This window comes from Pistacia vera, unplaced genomic scaffold (assembly GCF_008641045.1).
Source record: "Pistacia vera cultivar Batoury unplaced genomic scaffold, PisVer_v2 Contig605, whole genome shotgun sequence".
In the NCBI taxonomy this organism is placed as follows: Eukaryota; Viridiplantae; Streptophyta; class Magnoliopsida; order Sapindales; family Anacardiaceae; genus Pistacia; species Pistacia vera.
The window spans coordinates 285,165-299,588 of NW_022196452.1; the positions used below are offsets into that span (position 1 = coordinate 285,165).

The window sequence follows — 14,424 nt, forward strand, 5'->3', positions numbered from 1 at the left end:
ATCATAGTGAACCAAAATGGTCACACATAAAACCAAGCTCAAGGAAATAGAGTAATACATATCATTAATCAGATTAATGATGTTTGGACATAAACGGTTGCATCCAAATTAATGTATTAGTGAGAAATGATTATCCATGAATAGCTAGCACTAACCAAGGGTAATAAGGATTTATTAAATATTATTACTGGATTGGATTCAATGATAGGGGCAAAAGTGCATTGGTTTTATTCTAAAGGGTTAGAATATTTAGTGGAATTAAAATTTTGTCTAATTATGAATTAACCATAAAACAAAGGACTTGACATAAATTTTATTCCCAAGTTAATTTTAAATTGTTTGAGGCCTTCCCAAAACAATTTAAAATTACACTTTGTGCCTATGGTATATAAATTAAGTTTTATACCATTTTAATTGAATTGAATTAATTAAAGCAAAATCACTCTCTCACTCTCTCGGCTCTCTCTTCCTTGACTTGTGTGGATCACATTTTGAGGTTCTTCAAGTTCACTTGAAGAACTAAGATTCCAAGAAAGAAGATTCAAGTGTTGAATAGCAAAGGACTAGGTAATATTCCATCCTTACCTTGAAATTTTTTGGGGCTTATGTGTTATGTTTGTGTTCTACCTTGCATCCATCATCTTGTTCATCCATGTTACACCAATTCCATGTCCAAAATGCATGAATCCCAACAATGGTATCAGAGCATGTTTAAATTCATGCATGCATCTAGCATTTTTGGTGAAAAATGGCTTGGTTTGGACATGAATATGTTTTTGCTTTAGATGCATGTTGAATTTATTGTGTATTTTGAATACAAATGATGATGGATATGTGATATTCATGCTTATTAACATGCTTGTTAACATGCTGTATGAAATTTTGATATTTAGAATACAAAATTTCTTGTTCTTGAAGTCATATGTAACATGCATGTTTGATTTGTTGCATCTTTATGCATTTTTGTTAAATATGAATATGTCTCATTTTTGTAATATAAGCATATTTGATGCAAATTTGATGATTTTGAGAAGGGATGAATTCGGTCAAAACTGATTCAAATGAATAATATATATTAAATGCATATTTGAAAGTGTTATATGTGATACCATAGTCTACAAATGCATTTGACTTGGATTGTATTGTGAATGCAAGTTGGTTGATTCATCTTTGAGTAAAAATCGGTGCATGATGCATAGATTTGCATTTTTTAATTTTATTTGATTGAATGTGATTTGAGAGATTTTTAATGTGATGGGTAATATAATATTTTTTATAAATATTATGATGATAAAATTATGCATATACCCTTGGTTTAATCATGATATATTTTATACATTTATTGCATGCAATAATTATATATATATTTCTTTATATTCATGTGATGGATAATATAATGATATTATAAGTTTAAGGGTAGTAATATTATGCATGTACCCTTTGTTCAATCATGGCATGTTTTTATGTATTTATTACATGAAGTCCTTTATTTATAAATATTGCAACTTGCATAAATATTTATTTATATGCCCTTGATTGAATTAATATTTATTAATGTGATGGATGAATATTAATTAGGGGATGATCATGGGTGTAAATTTATATTTCCCAAAAATATTTGATATTTGGGCATGTAATGTTCTTTCAATGGCTTGTGATAATAATTAAATTTATTATTAGTTTGTTATCCAAGCCTACGTGTCCTAAATTGGTTTATGTAATCGTAAAACCAGACAGAAGATGGAGATCCGATCAATCACCGGATGAAGATCCGCAAGGAGTAATAGAATTAGGTGAATAGTTTACCTAATTAGGATGTATTTTCCAAAACCCCATGATCATCCCACCATGTTTTATATTTATATGGATGCATTTGAATTAATGTATGTGATAAATGTAAAACATTTTTTTTATAAAAGGTTAAACTTAATAATCTCCCTAACAAACAATATTAGATCCAAGCCTTCCATTATGGGCCAATTAATTCTTTGGCATAAAATTAGAGATCCCAAGATTTCTATTACGTGAGGGATGCTAATTTTATGACATGGAATTAATTGTCTTAGTTCTTGAATAGAAATTTTCACAATACCCAAGATTTCTATTATGTGAGGGTATAATGGGAATTCTATTTTAAGAAAGCATAATAGGTTTGATTTAACTAGTCTAGGTTACCAAGATTTCTATTATGTAATGTATCCAAAACTAGAGGCAAGGATTGAATCATACCTTATATAGTGATATAAAATGAAATAGTTTCCTACTTGTTAAATTTAATTGACCAAGATTTCTATTATGTGATGTTTAATTAAATTTAATAAGAATTTGATTCCCTACTAGAAATTTATTCCAACAAAATTTCCAAATCATCATTTAGGGGAGTATGGGATTTGAATAAAATAGTGGGAGCTAATAAGATTAGCAATAAAGGGTTTGAATTTACAAGACAATAATAAAACTTATATTTTTCCTTGCAGTCTCTTTCGGTATTTGTGATATTTAGTTAACGAAAATGAGCAATAACTTGCTTTTGAGGATTCTCGATAACAACATGCTGATCAGACCTAATTTTAATAATTGGTTAAGGAATTTGAGAATTATTCTCAATTCCGAAAAAGTCGGGTATGTCTTGGAAGCACCCCTTCCACTTTCTTTGTCTCTTGATGCCACACCGCAAGAAAATGAAGTTTTCGATAAGTGGTAGGAGGATGACTCATGAGCTCGAACCTACATGCTAGCATCAATGAATGCTGAGCTCCAGGTTGAGCATGAAAAGATGGAAAGTGTGAATGAGATAATAATCCATTTACAAGAGTTGTATGGTGAGAACTTAGTGGTGAAGCAATACGAATTGTGTTCGACACAATTCATAATGAGGCTTAGGGAGGGAGTTGCCCCAGATGATCATGTTATGAAAATGAGTAATATTATAGGGCAATTGCATACACTTGAGATTGTGATGCCACACTATCTTAAGGTGAATTTGATTCTGCAATCCCTTCTACCAAGTTTCAAGCCCTTCATCACAAATTATAATCTCAATAGGATTGAGCGCACTCTTGCAGAACTGTCGAATGAAATTCAACAGTTCTATAAGCAGGGAAGAAAGGAAAAGGGGCAAGAGGATGTTTTTGCAGCTTCTTGTAGTAAGACTAAGAAGAAGCAATGGAAGCAAAAGAAAGGTCTAAAAGTTGGACCATAGAAAAGGCCTTTTAAGAAGATGCTTCTAAGACTGAGAAGGGCAAAGAAAAGGTCAATGATAAAGGCCAGTGTTTCCACTGCAAGAAAGATGGACGTTGGAAGAGGAATTGTCCTCTTTATCTGAAGAGCTTAAAGAAAGCTCTAGCAGGTATGTTCCATTCTTATGTTATAGAATTTGAATTAAATGTTAGTTCAAATGATCATTCCTAGATATTAGATTCAGCTGCTACATCTCAAATTTGTGTTTCATTGCAGGCACTGCAGAATAGTTATGCACTGTTAAAAGGTGAAGTAATTTTGAAGATGGCAAATAGAGCAAAAGTTGTAGCTGAGGCAGTGGGGACTTGCCATTTGACATTGCCATCAAAACACATTTTGTATTGTACAGAACTTTGTATTTTGCCAAAGCAACTAGAAATCTCATTTCTATTTCTGTTTTATGTAAATTTGGTTACAAAATACAGTTTAATGGAAATGAATGTCTAATTTATTTTGGAAATGAATTAGTTGGCAAAGCAATTAATACAAATGGTTTGTATGTTTTGGCAATGAATGATTATGACATAATGAATACCATTACAAATAAGAGATCTCGAAATGAAATCAATCCAAAATTACTTTGGCATTATCGATTAGGTCATACAGGAGATAAAAGGATAATCAGGTTAGAAACAAATGGGCTTTTAAGCCCATTGGGTTCAAAACCCTATCCAACTTGTGAATCTTGTCTTCAAGGAAAAATAACCAAATCATCCTTTAAGGGTAAAGGGGAAAGATCCAAAGAATTATTGGAGGTTGTAAATTCAGATGTATACGGACCATTTAATGAAATGTCTCAAGGAGGTTTTCAATACTTCATTACCTTTATCGATGATTATTCTAGGTACGGGTATTTGTATTTAATGAAATACAAATCTGAATCCTTTGAAAAGTTCAAAGAGTTTAAGAATGAAGTAGAGAAACAGACTGGAAAGAGTATTAAGTCTCTGCAATCAGATCATGGTGGTGAATACTTAAATATAGAATTTTGAGATTTTCTAAAGGAGAATGGTATAATATCCCAGTTGAATCCTCCGTATATGCCGCAACCTAATGGTATGTCTGAAAGGAGGAACCGTACTTTATTGGATATGGTACGGTCGATGGTAAGTTTTACAGACTTGCCAACATCACTATAAGGATTTGCCCTTGAATCCGCTGTGCATATTCTGAATAGGGTACCATCTAAATCTATTGAGATGACACCATATGAGACGTGGTATGGTAAACCTTCTAGTCTAAAATATATGAGAATTTGGGGTTATCCAGCTTATGTCAAGATTGTCAAGACAGACAAGTTGGACGTTAAATCTGAGAAAGGTCCGTTTATAGGGTATCCCAAAAATAGTTTGGGATATTACTTTTACTTCCACACTGATCAACGAATTTCGATCAGTAGGAATGCACACTTTCTTGAGAAAGAGTTCTTAGGAGAGAGTGGTGCAGGAAGAAAAATTGTGCTCCAAGAAGAGTCTGGGGAGCCTTAAACCGAAAATACTCAAATGGTTGTCCCTCTCAAGAAACATTAATACCTGAAACGGTTTCAATTCATAAATCATCTAGAGTATCTCGACCTCCAGAAAGATATGGTTACTTCATGAAGAGATTTTTGAATCTATCATGATTGGAGAAGTCAGCCATGGGGATGATCCTAGACGTTATGAAGAAGCAATATTATATATCGATTCTGGAAAATGGCTAGAAGCTATGAATTCTGAGATAGAATCCATGCATGCTAATCAAGTATGGACTCTCGTTGATCCTCCAGAAGGAATAGTTCCTATTGGATGTAAATGGATCTTCAAGAGAAAGATTGGCAAAGATGGAAATGTAGAGACCTACAAAGCAAGATTGGTTGCAAAAGGTTAAACTAAAAAATAAGGGTTGGATTATGAGGAAACTTTCTCACCAGTTGCTATGCTTAAATCCATTAGAATTATGCTAGCCATAGCTGCACTCTATGATTATGAGATATGACAAATGGATGTCAAAATAGCATTCCTTAATGGATTTATTGAGGAAAATATCTACATGCAACAACCTATAGGTTTTGTATCTAGTTCTAAAAGAAATAAAGTGTCCAAGTTGCATAAATCCATTTACGGGTTAAAACAAGCTTCAAGAAGCCAGAACATTCGGTTTGATGAAATAATCAAAACTTTTCGTTTTATAAAGAATCTGGATGAACCCTGTGTTTATAAATGGATTCAATCATATTTCTCATACTATATGTAGATGACATACTATTGATGGCAAATGACATTGGGATGATGACTGAAGTTAAGTTGTGGTTATCCGAAACTTTCTCCATGAAAGACTTAGGAGAAGCGACCTACATCCTAGGAATTCGTATCTATAGAGACAAAATGAAAGGATTAATAGGCTTATCCCAGAAGATGTACATAGAAAGATGCTGAAATGATTCGGCATGCAAGACTCCAAAAGGGGAATTTTGCCTTGCAGTCACGGAATTCATCTTTCAAAAGATATAAGTCCAAAGACTGATCAGGAGCGTGAACAGATGCGTGGAATACCCTATGTTTCAGCTGTAGGTAGTCTCATGTACGTTATGCTATGTACTAAGCCTGATATTGCATATGTTATGAGTGTTACAAACAGATATCAGTCTGACCCAGGGGAAAAACACTGGTCAGTTGTTAAGAAGATCCTTAAGTACTTAAGAAGAACTAAGGATCTAATACTAAGTTATGAAGGTTCAGAGTTGAAAATTGAAGGATGCTCTGATTTTGATTTTCAATCAGATGTGGATGATAGAAAGTCTACATCCGGGTTTATTTTCATATGCAATGGAGGAGCAGTCAGTTGGAAGAGTTCTAAACAATCAACTACTGCCGATTCCACAACTGAAGCTGAATACATTGCCACTTCAAAAGCAACAAAAGAAGTTGTCTGGATGCGTAAGTTCATGACTAAACTTGGTGTGGTTCCAAACATGGTTTATCCGATAACCTTGTACTATGACAATACTGGTGCTATTGCACAGTCAAAGGAGCCAAGAGCACACCAGAAGTCAAAACATATTTGGCGTAAATATCACATTTTGAGAGAATTCGTTGGAGATGGAGAAATTTTGGTGTAGAAAATACCTTCAACAGAGAATGTAGCTTACCCACTCACTAAAGTGATGACACAAAAGCAGTTGGACTATCATCTTGAGAAGATGGGTATTAGATACCATAACGATTGGCTCTAGTGCAAGTGGGAGTTTTGTTAGTGTATGCCCTAGGAACCAATCGTGTTGTCGGTTTTAGGACATTATATTTTGTAAATGTATTATGAATAAAAGAAAGTATTCTTATTTCATATGTTGATTTTCTGCTTCATTTATATTATATTATATTTAATATTGCATATGAAATGTCTGGATGGCACGGATCTTCAGAAGATCACATCATCAAAGAATTCTCTATGCACGTAATGTTAATTGGGCAATAACATTGCATAGTAGGCATGCTGAATGTCTCCATTGAATATCATGTGATGGTATTAGTATGGGTGATTATAAGAGATATGTTACTAAGGCATTAGCATGGATAAACGGTTAGTAAATTGTTTATTGAATACGACCAATTACGATGAATCACTTGGATATGGTCAATGATGCATCGTAGGATCGTGCTAGTGTACCATTGATTCTTAGACCTAAGACATCACGGTTGGATTCAACATAGAATGCATATGGTTCATATGGTGTATAAGCACGAGACTAGTCATGTCTTGTGTAGTAAGCCGGTTTGGTCATATGTTATTCATATGCGAGGACAAGTGATAGTCAAGATGGGATCTGTTATCTCAAAATAGTCCAATCTCGAGTTCCCAGACAAATGTCAATAAACATTGGAAAAGGGAAATCTCTGGCCAGAGTATAATGAATGTTAGATGAAAAGTAGTTTCATGTTGATGAGTTCCATTGTATCGATTAACAATTCGATTAAAGATTAAGTTAAAGGTTTTGACATACCATGAACCATTCTTAATCGGGATTAGATAACGGAGAGATTTGACTATACGGTGCATACGATCACAATAGGTTCATTGGAGTTTACACTTCATTGTGGTTTAGGGGTTATGGAACATTGCTAGACATCTACCATAATCAGTGGGAGTTTCGATTATAAAGAATTATAACGAAACATATCAAAATCAGATATTGGGTCCACGGCTAGATCACAATGATCCAAAATGGTCACACATAAAACCAAGCTCAAGGAGAGAGAGTAATACATATCATTAATCAGATTAATGATGTTCAGACGTAAACGGTTGCATCCAAATTAATGTATTAGTGAGAAATGATTATCCATGAATAGCTAGCACTAACCAAGTGTAATAAGGATTTATTAAATATTATTATTGGATTGGATTCAATGATGGGGGCAAATGTGCATTGGTTTTATTCTAAAGGGTTAGAATATTTAATGGAATTAAAATTTGGTCTAATTATGAATTAACCATAAAACCAAGGACTTGACATAAATGTTTATTCTCAAGTTAATTTTAAATTGTTTGAGGCCTTCCCAAAACAATTTAAAATTACACTTTGTGCCCATGGTATATAAATTAAGTTTTATACTATTTTAATTGAATTGAATCAATTAAAGTAAAATCACTCTCTCATTTTCTCTCTCACTCTCTCGGCTCTCTCTTCCTTGACTTGTGTGGATCACGTTTTGAGGTTCTTTAAGTTCACTTGAAGAACTAAGATTCCAAGAAAGAAGATTCAAGTGTTGAATAGCAAAAGAGTTGGTAATATTCCATCCTTACCTTGAAATTTTTTGGGGCTTATGTGTTATGTTTATGTTCTACCTTGCATCCATTATCTTTTCATCCATGTTACACCATTTCCATGTCCAAAATGTATGAATCCCAACATGTCTCATATGTTTCTTTAGCTCCTCTAAAGATCTCTCGCACTCCTCTGTCCACTTGAAACATTTCTTCCCTTTCAAGGTCTTAAAGAATGGTAAGCATCTATCTGTGGCTCAGGAAACAAACCTGCTGAGTGCATCCACACGCGTTATCAAGCTTTGTACTTGTCTTATGCTGGTCGGGCTTTTCATATTTAATAGAGGTTGAATCTTCTCTAGGATGGCTTCAATGCCTTGTTGATTTACATGGAATCCCAAGAATTTTCTCGAGCTTACTCCGAAAGCATATTTTAGGGGGTTGAGCTTAATTTTATATTTTCTGAGGATGTCAAATATTTCCCCCAAATGCTCAATGTGGCTTTTGGTGACCTTTGATTTGACGAACATGACGTTGATGTATACCTCTATAGTTTTGCCGACCTGGTCGACGAACATCTTGTTCACCAAGCGTAGGTAGGTTGCCCCAACATTCTTCAGGCCAAACGGCATAACCCTGTAACAATAAATCTCACGGTCAATAATAAAGGAGGTATGCCCTTCATCGGGCTGATACATCAAGATTTAGTTATATCCTGAGTATGCATCCATGAAGCTAAGTAGTGTATTTCCAGCTGTCGCATCTCCTAGTTGGTCATTCCGTGGTAGCAGAAAGCTATCTTGGGATAGGCTTTATTCAAGTTAGTGAAGTCGACACAAGTCCACCATTTGTCGTTCAACTTCTTAACCAGGATTGGGTATGCGAGCCAATCCGGATACTTCATTTCTCTGATGAAGTTGATGTTCAAGAGTTTGTCAACTTCATCTTTGAGCGCTTTAGAATGCTTTGCATCCATAAACCTTCTTTTCTGTCTCATTGGCCGAGCTTTTGGGTTGATGTTTAGCCTGTGACATACTACCTTAGGGCTGATCCCCACCATATTCGCATGCACCCATACGAACACGTCGAGGTTTTTCTTCAAAAACCCCACCAGATTATCGGCCATTTCTTTACTCAGGTTGCTGCCAATTTTCAATACGCAAGTTAGATCTTCCTCACTAACACATATTTCTCATAGCTCTTCCGTCAGCCTTGCTGTAGGCTCTTCTCTATGGATACGAGGATCTATGGTATCCTCGAGAAGTCTGAGGTGTGGTTGAGACTCTATAATAACCATTGTTCTTGGGAATGGCTATTTTAATGCAGTGTTTATGGCTAGGTTGTAACATTCTTGAGATTTTTTTTCGACTCCCTAAAGAGTCAAGAACCGCATTGCTTGGCACCGCATTGATGTGACTACACTCAAATCATCCAAAATTGGTCTTCCGAGGATGACGTTGTAAGTGGTTAGGCAATCTACACTAAGAATTCAGCTATTACTGTCTTGATTTTGGGTTCCGCCCCTAAAGTCACGGGAAGGTCGATCGTTCCCTTAGGGACCAGACTATCCCCAATGAATCTATAGAGTGGTGAAGGACACACCCTCAAGTCCCTCTCTATGAACCTCATCTTTTAAAAGGCTCCTAAGAAGATGATGTTTGCTACACTTCCATTGTCAACCATTACCCTCAACACTCTGGCATTGTCGATCCTAGCTATAATTACGATCGTATCATGATTATGACGAGGGGATTCTTCGCATTCTTCAATAGTGAATCCTACCACCTCGCTCTTCCATCTAGGCCACTTTAGCGGCTTTTGTTCGCAGCTTATTACCCGGGGGACCGAATCTATTCTAGCCTCGCAAGCATATTGCTCGCAGGCGTGCCTTGAGCTTCCCACTATATTGGGCCCCCCAAAGATCATACTTACCAGGACCTCATGCTTGGCGTTGGCCGAGGCCTGTTGAACCTGGTTATTTAACAAGCCAGTATTTTCGGGAGCTGGTGTCTCCTTGACAAATTCTTTTAGGTGGCTTTTCATATCAGGTCTTCAATGGCATCTTTCAAAGTTCGACACTCATTGGTGTTGTGTCCGATATCCTGATGGTATCGACAATATTTTTGTTGATCTCTTCTGCTTGGAGCACTCTTCACCCTTTCTAGAGTGGGTAGTCTCTTTGCCTCATGGGAGACTTTGTAAATGTGATCTATGTCTTACATGAGGGAGGTATATTCTACGTATCGCAAGAAGGGCTGCCTGTCCCTGTGGTTATTTGTTTTTTGTCTTTTTTGGGACCTACTATTTTGGTCCCTATCATTACAATATTGGCCCCTCCGCTTATCTGATAGGCGATCTTGTCGCCTGTCTAGGGCTCTTCGTGCCAAGCTTCTAGCTAAGGCTGCTAACGAGCTTTCTACTCACTGATGCTTTGCAGCCATCTGATAAAACTTTTCTAGGTTCACGTGATCTTTGCTTTGGAGGTCTTCCCAGAGCTTAGTGTTCGACTTGATGCCTGCAATTAGCAAAGTCCGGATTGACTCTTCAAGTGCATCCACAACCTTTGCATGCTCATTTTGGAACCTCGTTAAATACAAGATCAGGGTTTCATCTCTCTCCTGATGAATATTGCTCAAGTAGCTGAGTGGCATTGCAAACTGTCTCTATGACTAGAATTGCTACAAGTACAGCGAGGAGAACTGCTGCCAAGAACTAAGGGAGTTCACCTTGAGTCTTTTATACCACCTCTTGGCATCCCCTACAAATGTGACCACGAAGCAGTGGCACTTCGCTAGGTCACAGACCTGGTGCAACTTCATCAGGTCATTGAAATTGTCAAGGTGGTCTCAGGGTCTCCTCTCCCGTCGAACTTACTCTTTAGCACCTTGAATACCTGTGAAAGCGGGGCTTGGCAAACCTCCTCTGTGAAGGGGGAACTCACTATTTCTTCCACCGCACCATTCTGGTATGCCTTTAGATCATCAAGCATTTTTCGCACCATTCTGGCAGGCCCTTAGATTAGGGTTTAAGGCTTAGGGTTTAGGGTTTAAGGAGGTGGGTTAACTTCATCACTATTTAAAGTTATAGTAAAGTTTTATTACATAAGTCTAGCTCATCCTTTTAATTTATGTGATTTTCTTTTAAAGATAGTAAGATGAAGACTAAGAGTATTTTTATCTAGAAGCAAGATTGAGGCGATTCCATGCAATGAAGACAGATTGGGGTATCTCCAAATTCTTGGACCTGGAAACATTTTAGAATCCTTCAAATGGATACCTTATCAGTGACACTTGCGTCTTTGGTACGGAGGTTTTCATTATTTAAAATACTTCTAATATAGAGCATTTATCAATGATGAAACCCGCCAACGATTGTCATACGAGGAAAGTTATTACATCATGAAATATTCAAATTTCTTTAGATTCTCAAGCAGAACGATGCGAAGGTTTTATCTCTATTTATTTGGCATTAGTGGAAATGAGTTCGTTTTATTCCGGGTGGGATCTGAAGATGGTTTTTAAATTTTTTTAATATTAAATCAGTTTCAAAACAAGAATGTTGTTGTACGAGGTAAGTCCTCGACAATAGGGAATATTCTTCTGTGAAATGCACTAGTAATCATCTAATGAGAGTGTATTGCATTAGTGCACGTGATATACACAAGCTACTATGATATATCATTGTCTAATTTTTTATGCATCCGTTGCGTGTTATATTTTTCCTTGACAATGTATAATTATAGCAACTTTACCTGTTTGTCTCGTAGAGTGGATTAAAATACGTTACCATGCAATGAAGACTGAATGGGGAATCACTAAATTTATAGACTTGGAATGTTTCATAACCCTTTAAAGGGATACCTTATTGATGACACTTGTATATTTGGTGCAGAGGTTTTTGTTGTCAAAAGCACTTCCAGAAGGGAGTGCTTAGCCATGGCGAAGGAGCCTGCTACATATTTCCATACCTAGAAGTTTATAATTTTTCAACTTTAGCTGATATATATCACTTGTTGATTTAATTTACTTCTCATTGCTACTCAAATTAGTGATGAAGTTGCTTGTTAATGTTTTGCAGGGAAGTTGGTCTCAACCTTAGAGGAACTGGAGAAGCCAAAGGCAGCTACATTTCACTTTATCTATTTATTCTTGGGTCAAGTATTCCTGACGATACTAAATTGTTTGTGAATTTCCTTCTGTGAGTCAAAGATCAAATGAACTGAGAAGACTTTTTTATTTCAAAATACGTCTATAATGTGTGCTCAAAGATTTTGTGTCGTGTAAAGTTCTTGGTTTCTTTTGAGTTTGATGGAGCTCTTTTATTATTTATCTCCAGATAACATCAGGGCTCCCTGTACAAAGAAGGCATAGGGTACAACAAAATTCATGTCGTTGGCTAAATGGAAGGACCGGAAACAGGGTTACTTGGTTAATGCCATTTGCATCATTGAAGTAGAAGTTACTTTGCTTGGTTTGATAAATTAAAAGTCTCTTAATTCTGATGAAACATGTTGCAATTACTTCTTTAAGAGTCAACAATTGATATATGGTTGTCATCAAATAATGTTTATACAAATTTGATGTTAAAATTTTGTGTTGAGATTTTCTAAATTTTCTGTAATCTTCCTGTTATGTCAGCTTTACCGAGAGGAGACGCTGGTGAACTTTTTGAGTTTGGGTGCCTCGTCTCTTATCTCTTTTTTTCTCTTTTACTTAAAAATTAAAAAAAAAAATGGCATAACCATCAAGGTCAAAACCTATTAATATTCAATCTAATGGAGCTTTCAACATAGGAATAACCCTTACCGAATCAAACTATGATGTGTAGTCTCAGCTCATGGAAATGCACATTGCTAAGAGGGAAAAACTTTCCTATATTTTTGGAAAGAAACAACCACCAAAAGAGTCAGACGAGGGGTATGAAAAATGGTATGCTAAAAACCAAAAGTCAAGTGGTGGTTGCTAATGTCCAGGTCTCCTAAAATTATGAAGCGTTGCCTATGTTTATCTCTTTCTTACAAAATCTGGAGTGCTCTTTCCAAAGCCTTCTATGATGGAAATGATGAGTTACTTTTCTTCTCGTTGCATCATAGAACCTTCACTACTAAACAAAATGGAGGGCCACCTTCTCTGTGTATTATAGAGAGTTGATAGAAATATTTCAAGAATTAATCCACCACAATAAAGTGGTCATGAAGGATCCCGATGAAGTAATAGCATATCAGAAATTTGTCAAGCAATTACAAGTACACATATTTCTTGCAGGATTGGATGTAGGAAGATGTTGATCAGTCCTCGTCATTTGTAGTCACTATGTGAAATCTAAGCACCAACTTGAGGGGGAGGGTTGAGGTGTTCTAAATATTATGTACATCTTCTAATTATTCTGTAATCCTTCAATTATGTCAAGCTTACGATTTTCAGAATATTCTAGATATTCTGTAATCTCCTAATTTTGTCAAGTATTATATTGTGTAACCTATAACTGATATAATTAGGAGATTCGGTAAATCGTATTCTTCCTATATAAAGATTGTAACTCTTTAGTGAAAATCAATGAATTGAAAATACAATTCTTCAAAACAAACATTCTGCACTTGTATATTCTATATTAAATCACTATTTGAAATTCCTTGGATACATTATTGTCAATTCTTTTTTTTCATATTTATAATTCGTTTGAACATAATTTTGTCTAATCATTGGATGATGATCCAATCATCCAAAACCATAATCGATACTCAATACTCAATATGTATAGACATTATTAAATTTCCTATAGTGGAAATAAAAGTATGATTTCAAATATTAAATTAATTTGATATGCCTTTACTAACATAACCTTAATAAAAGAATAAAGGAACTAACTAGTTACAAGGAAAGGGAGGTATATGTACATAAAGTAAAATTTTGTGGATGTAATATCAAGAAATTACTTTATTCTTTTCTGATATTGGGTGATTGAATTCGTAAAGCATCAAACATCCAACAATTATATTATAAAAGTCAGTCATACCTAATTAGGAAGAAGAAACAAGAGGCAAAATCCAATTAATTATTAATTATTCTTTCTGCAACTAGAAATATATATATATATATATATATATGGAGTTTAAGAACTCAACAGAAGGAGCCGTCTTTAGAGGTATGTATATATCCATTCCTGATTTCAAGTATAATGGTTAATAAGTTCATTTAATGTTTATCACTATTAACCATGCAGTGTTCCTTATCTAATAAATTTGTATCTTCTTCCAGTGTTAAGGAACGCTCCGCCTAGTCATTACTTGTTAAATATTCAGTCTTTCTCATCTCTTAACAATTTAAACAAGTTCATCTCAAACAATTTTGATGCTGGGGACTTCAAATGGTATTTTATTTAATGACATAATATCTACTTTGTTTAATTGTATATAACTTTTTGAAGAATTAAGCCAAA

The 14,424-nt window shown here is 35.2% G+C and overlaps 1 protein-coding gene across 1 annotated transcript; it reads left to right on the forward strand.

Moving 5' to 3' along the window:
* Window positions 1-2,743: 2,743 nt before the first annotated feature.
* LOC116110520 lies at window positions 2,744-3,202 on the forward strand. The gene has a single exon (XM_031396724.1). The coding sequence runs from the start codon at window positions 2,744-2,746 to the stop codon at window positions 3,200-3,202; it is 459 nt and encodes a 152-aa protein (XP_031252584.1).
* Window positions 3,203-14,424: the final 11,222 nt, after the last annotated feature.

What these genes read in the sequence shown, in the direction of transcription:
- LOC116110520 (XM_031396724.1), top strand. Translation starts at nt 2,744, where the DNA reads ATGAATGCTGAGCTCCAGGTTGAGCATGAAAAGATGGAAAGTGTGAAT.